The sequence below is a fragment of the Cydia strobilella genome, chromosome 16 (genome assembly GCF_947568885.1).
Source record: "Cydia strobilella chromosome 16, ilCydStro3.1, whole genome shotgun sequence".
NCBI classification, from domain to species: domain Eukaryota; kingdom Metazoa; phylum Arthropoda; class Insecta; order Lepidoptera; family Tortricidae; genus Cydia; species Cydia strobilella.
Window position 1 is genome coordinate 15,409,971 of NC_086056.1, and position 6,675 is coordinate 15,416,645.

At 39.7% G+C, this 6,675-nt stretch overlaps 1 protein-coding gene across 1 annotated transcript; it reads right to left on the reverse strand.

Annotated features, from left to right (window-relative positions):
* Positions 1–1,104: 1,104 nt before the first annotated feature.
* LOC134748107 (all trans-polyprenyl-diphosphate synthase PDSS2-like) lies at positions 1,105–5,472 on the reverse strand. Its single transcript, XM_063682802.1, has 6 exons — positions 5,319–5,472; positions 4,610–4,757; positions 3,513–3,663; positions 2,944–3,099; positions 2,185–2,340; positions 1,105–1,679 (listed from the first exon to the last, which is right to left on the reverse strand). The coding sequence occupies exons 1-6, from the start codon at positions 5,450–5,452 to the stop codon at positions 1,123–1,125; spliced, it is 1,302 nt and encodes a 433-aa protein (XP_063538872.1). The 5' UTR covers positions 5,453–5,472; the 3' UTR covers positions 1,105–1,122.
* Positions 5,473–6,675: the final 1,203 nt, after the last annotated feature.

The window sequence follows — 6,675 nt, forward strand, 5'->3', positions numbered from 1 at the left end:
CCTAGGCAATAAAATTCGAAATATATCAAATAAGTAAGAAAATATACTCCTCTACAGGTCGCAATTCTCAACCGATTCTCGTGAAATTTTGTGACCAGATTTTATGATTAAATAGATTTTTTTGTCGATCCAGTTTTTGGATTTTTTTTCAAAATGGCTTTGATATCATGTTTTATTTTATTTTTGAGTCATGTTTACAGAGTATTAAAAGGCAAAAAATGTAGAAAATTTGTATCGCTGGTTTAGGCGGTATTTAGATATTTAGTTTTTACTAGAGAATATGTAACCATATTTCGTCAGTTTAGCTAAGAGCTATCATGGCGCAGTTTGCATACATTCGCTTTGAAGTAGGGAGGTCCCTCTGGTTAGATTCCCAGTAATTGTATGCTGGGGGACATAAGTTTTTGTATTTTTTATACTTAAATCTAATTTGTAATTTTTTTTATACATTTTATTTAAAAAAATTATAAATTTCGTATTGTAGATTGATCATGTGCGGGCTAAGCGTAGGTATTCGTTTAATTTTTACAAGCTTTTGATTTCAAAAATGTTTTTCTTTGTCATTTTCTATTTTTTTCTAAACGGCGGACCTATACATTTATTCAGCTTTAAGCTATGCTCGCGAGGTCTACAGCTCATCGACAGCGATTGATTGGTAGTGAATGCCTCAAGACATTAAGTCCACCTTTTGTACTTTTTACTTGTACTTGTGCAATAGTTTAAAATAAATAAATAATGTATTATAGTTATAATTTTCTCAATACTTATAACAAAATAAGATTCTTACTGCAAACATTGTCAATTATGTGTAGCGCGTCTGAACATGACGTTCCCGTAAAGAAAGAGTGTACCTACTTATCGTATGCAGCAGCAATGCCGCATTTTAGACACCCGCTTAGCTATTCAACACCTGTATTTTAGAATTATGTATTCTTGCAAATAAAGAATCTTTATCTTTATTCGCCGCGGACTGTGCATCTTCAACTTTGGCAAAATTGATACTGCTCAAACGTGAGTTAATACCAGATGGCACCGAATAATCTCACTCAACTCGGCCCTTACTCATCAATAGCTAAGTATCTAACTTACAATAAAAATAAAACCAGCAAATCATACCTTTATTCAATTCTCCATGTACTGCAGCGTTTCTCCGTGGATCGTCCGCGCCATGTTCTGCAGAGCCTCACGCGCATCCTCCACCGGAAACCGGTCGCTATATTTCAAAATGGCCGCCAGCTCCTCGTCCAAAAGTCCAGTCAGATAATCCATGGAACGCGTGCTGCGTACTGCATAATGCAGTTGCTTCATCTCTATGGGCTTTCTTTCTACTTTAGGTATCCAGACATGTCCGTAAATTGAAGGATATTCCCATAAAGCCATGATCACAGGAGCTCCAACCAGAGAATACGAATGTGGGTGAATGAAGAAATCTTTTATGTCTAAATAGAGTTGCCACATCAGAGCGAGATGCCCGCCGAGTATGTACGCGTTTCGCTCCATCTCTTCGCCTCGGCGGGCGAGTTTCATGGCACCCTGGCAGCCTTTGCCAAGGATGCTGCCGGACTGGAGCATGGTCCGGAGCACCCACTCCTCCTTCCCTTGCCCGAGGTAGGAGTTGCTGCCGAGCTTCTCCAAGTTGTACTCGTTCTCCCAGTCGTAGGGTTCAACTATGTTTTCAGCTGATAAAAAAAAACAAAAGAAAATAATAATTGGAGAGACAATAGACAGTCCGTGTTAGCTAACTCAAGACTTGACTTGTATAAGATAGTGTGGCAGCGAGGCTATTTTTTTTTTAATATCACGTCGGTGGCAAACAAGCATACGGCCCGCCTGATGGTAAGCAGTCACTGCAGCTTATGGACGCCTGAGATATTACATGAGCGTTGCGTTATTAAACGTGGGAGTTTCATAATTTTAACGTTTTATGAAAGGAATTTCAAGTTTGTGACTTGCAAAAGCAGTGTCGAGTTAGCTAACGTGGGCTCTAAGCAACATACTTATTTTATTTACCTAGTATCTTAATAATTTCTTAGGTAGAATCTACGAAAATGAATATAGCAACATTAGCAACGACTATTCACATTGCATGGAAAACTGTCAATCTTAAAGATACATAATTTTACACATATGACACACACACCTTATTGCGTGATGTATATTATAGGGGGTTACGGGATTAGGTACCTTTAGGTTTAGTGGGCATGGGAGTATTGTCCGGATCATGTTCGCCTAGGAAGTCACCCTCCACGAGGTCCCTCAGACCGGTGGAGATGAGCTCTGTCACCTCGTTGTTCCGCAAGCCGCCGAGGTGTTGGAGACACTTGGCTAGCAAGTAGTCGCCTGGGGATAAGAGTTTTTTAGCATATATGTGACATTTTCCACCAAAAGGTACCACATTGTCGCTTGTCAATAAGGTTGATTTCAAATTGAAGCTGGATGGAAATAGCGCCTTATTGACTGACAACCGAAAATAAGTACCCTTTTGATTGAAAATGGCACATATGTATATGGATAGAAACGTATGATGTATAGGTAATTGCTGGGGAAACGCCTAGCTCTTTTCCGCTTCTCTAATAGCCAACCCGAATTCCTATTCCAACCGACTGAATATGAACTAATCTAATAATTTGTCTGCTGTGAGACATAAAAGTTCTTGAGTGGCGACCGTGAACCGAAGAATATAGGATGAGAAGGCTCCCAACATGGTAGACTAATCTGGGCATGATCGCATTTTCTTCAACCACAAACGTCATTTTTGACACCGACATCAGATCCGATCCATATGTAATCCAGATTGAATTTAAATCCTATAATTAAAATTAAAATGCGCCTGAGAGTAGACGGGTTTCAGCTGATATTATGATTTAAACTGAGCGCTACCACCAGCCAGTGGGCCCTACTAGCAGTTGCCAGTCCAGGGGTTTCTGGAATACTGTAACTGACCTGACAAGAGAACGATCTTGTTCCCACAGAGCAGGTCTTGGAACTTGTCTCCGAATTTCTCCTTCTCCTGAAGGTTGGCCATGGTCTTGTGGATCATGTGGCCGGTACGCTTCATCTCGACAATCTCGGCTAGGGCACGTTGCGAGTGTAAGATTCCTAAAAATTAAAAAGATAAAGCAAAATGTTCTAGTAAAAATATAAAATCAGTGAAGAGCAGCAGTTTGTTCTAATGGATAACATTAATTTAGGTCCTTGCATACAGCATTGGCGACACCTTTATAGGACCTGATTACCTATTTTATTTTCAGATGTTTTGTCTACTGCATCGATATTTTACACTTAGGTACATACTGATAAAAGAAGAATGTGATGACTCGTGATTGAAATTTACTTTGACGTAGGTAAGTTATTAATATTATGTAGTTATCAGACTGATGCGGTTCCTTACGCCGGCTCCAGTATGTGAGTGACACAAAGCGGTTTCCCGCTCGCATACCTACCGAAATGTGGATCCACAATTCAATGTGAAGACTGTTTATTTACTTCAAAATCTCCACTGTTATTCACACCTGAGTCGTATTTGTCTTCAGTGTAATCCCGAGTGTTAAGTCCAGCCGCTTTGGAGACCAGAAGAATAATGAGCCCTACTGACTGCAAGTTGCTTTTGGAGCCGATCAGGAGGTTCTTGGCTGATTTCAGGAGAGGGTGGTTTGTGCCGACCTGAGGAAGAATTTGTCGAAAGAAGACCTGTAGATATTTGTCACTACTTTAAAAACATACCGCTATCTAGTGTTTATCTAGTATTGCGAACAAAGTTCACACTATTATGAGTAGGCTTAACTAAATATGTTTTCAGCAGTTTCCTGAGGTATACGGTAGTAAACGGCAGTATGTTAAATAGTTTACTTTTTTAAATATTAATTTGTACATCCTGTAAGTTTGTCTATTTGACCTGGCTATAGTTTTCCACTCATCTACTCGAAGGTTAGTTGGAAGAGATCCCTTTATAGGGATAAGTTCGCCTTTGTACTTCCATTACTGTAATTTATTTTTGTAAACCTGTTTTGTGTACAATAAAGTGATTACTACTACTACTACTGTAACCAAAAAGAAGTATACATGAAAAACCCAAACCTTATAAGTTTAAGTAAGCTACTGTAACCTCTTTTTCGCATTAGGCTAACCCGAATAATACGAGATCATTTTTTTTGACAAGGGGTATTCGATCAAAGGTCAGGAAGTCTTTAGAGATTGCTGGCGCTCACCAGTTTTCTCAAATGTATGGCGGTGCTGGCGATCTCGTCGTTGAAGAGCCACCGCAGATTTAGGAAGGAGGTAGGGAAGCCCACAGTCCGCTCAGCTTTAGCTATCGCCTCGCGTCAGTTCTAAGACTCATACTTTAAGTAACTCTACCTGGATACGAGATCAGCAGGAGAAATAGAAGTGAGTACCTAGTCATTGATTAGTGCTCACCAGTTTCCTCAAATGTATGGCGGTGCTGGCTATCTCGTCGTTGAAGAGCCACCGCAGGTTGAGGAAGGAGGTAGGGAAGCCCACAGTCCGTTCAGCTTGAGCTATAGCCTCTTGCCAGTCCAAAGACTCACACTTAAAGTAACTCTACCTAAGGAGTAGGAGGAAAGGGGAGTTAAAAGTAGTCACATCTCACCAGTTTCCTTAAATGTATGGCGGTGCTGGCGATCTCGTCGTTGAAGAGCCACCGCAGGTTGAGGAAGGAGGTAGGGAAGCCCACAGTCCGTTCAGCTTGAGCTATAGCCTCGCGCCAGTCTAACGGATCATGCTTGGAATACTCGCGTCTGGATTCAAGTACCAATATATGTAGATGTACTAACAAAAATATTCTTAGCTGATCATCGGTAGACCTTATGTACCTATTTGTAATAAGGTTTACTAATTGTCATGTAACAGTGTGGACGAATGGTAATAGTTAATGGTCGGAACGAAAGGTGAGCGACTCGAGCTACGTTCATTTTCCTTTAGGACTAAGGAACAGTAAAAAGGAAGCGTTGCGCTGCGAAAATGCGCTAGATGCCTAGCGGTAAGAGCGTGCGACTTTCAATCCGGAGGTTGCGGGTTCAAACCCCGGATCATACTAATTAGTTTTTCGGAAATTATATCATTTGACATTTACCAGTTGCTTTTCGGCGAAGGAAAACATCGTGAGGAAACCGGACTATTCCCAATTAGGTCTGGTTTCCCCTCTGGGTTGGAAGGTCAGATGGCAGTCGCTTTCGTAAAAACTAGTGCCTACTCCAATTCTTGGGATTAGTTGTCAAGCGGACCCCAGGCTCCCATGAGCCGTGGCAAAATGCCGGGATAACGCGAGGAAGAAGAAGGTGACAGTGAATCTTGCTTACCTACGGCACATCCAAGAACAGGTGGATTCCCTGACTATTTCATCGATTCGCATCGCATGGAAATTTCTCGTAAATATCAAGTTCTTTTTGTGTTGTTCATAATTTTTAATAGCTTTCCAGCAAAATTTCGACATAGCTTGAAAAAAAAATAAAAATAATTATACCTACCTAGCCTAAGTATAACATTGACAGATGTGTAACAAACGCGCGAGTTTGTCAAATCGTATGTCAAATAAAACAAAGAGTTAAAGGTTTTACATATGGCCAAGTAAATATTTTTCACATCTCTCTAAAATAACATACAGAGTGTAACAAAAACACTAAAAAAGGAATTTAAAAAAATAAGGCCAAAATGAGGTAAATAGGCGAATGGACATACACCAAAACCCGTAAAAACATTGTTTTTCGCCATAGATTTTGCCTTATTATCATTATCAGTATCAAAGAATCAATACGATTTTTTATTGAAGTAGTAACATAGAATATTACTACATATCTTATTTATCTTTTGACCATTAGTTTTGACATTTGACAAGATAAAATAATATATCTTTTTTTTAATAGTCATCATAAACTATCGCCATGCATGTTCGCTTTTCGGATAGTATCTAAGTTTAGTTTAAGTTGGTTTAAGTTTAGTTTTTTAAGTGCATAAATGTTTAAAATGTAAAAATGAGCGCGATCTCGCCAACAAACTGTAATCGCAGTTTGGCGAGGAATATAATTATAAGAAAATTTTTGTGATGTACATTGAGATAAATAAATTAAAAAAAAAATAATAATAATCTAAAGTAGCCACTCGCCCTTCAACGCACATGTGCGTTCACCGTCATACAAGTTTGTTCCTAGGCCACGCCTCGGATCTTCTTCTTCTTTTCTTGATGGACTTGAGGGCGGTGTTGCCCGTAGCCAATGTCACGTAAAAGGATAGGAACAAAATAAATGCTCTTAGAGCACGACGCTGTTCGGTGGTTGTTGTAGTTGTCTCGTAAAACCGATAGCTGGATTTTACGAGAAGCACGTGGACTACCGGCCGTTGACTCCAAAATGGTGGTTAAACAAGCTTTGAGATTAATTCTCCATTCACTGCACACTACCACATTAGATTATTGTACAATAAAGCTATCGATATTACACTTTAAACAATATTAATGAGCAAAAAACAAAGGAATTAATCACGAGGCTACTATCAAGATGGCGTTCGAACCGGAAGTCCCCTCGGATCTTCCGAAGATCTGTATGGCGGGGACCATCGTCTAATCCAGGGGTCGGCAATTTTTTTTATAAAGAGCCAAAATAAGCAATAATATGTAGCTCAAAGAGCCACAAGTGTTGCTTTCGGTGTTCTAAGAACTCT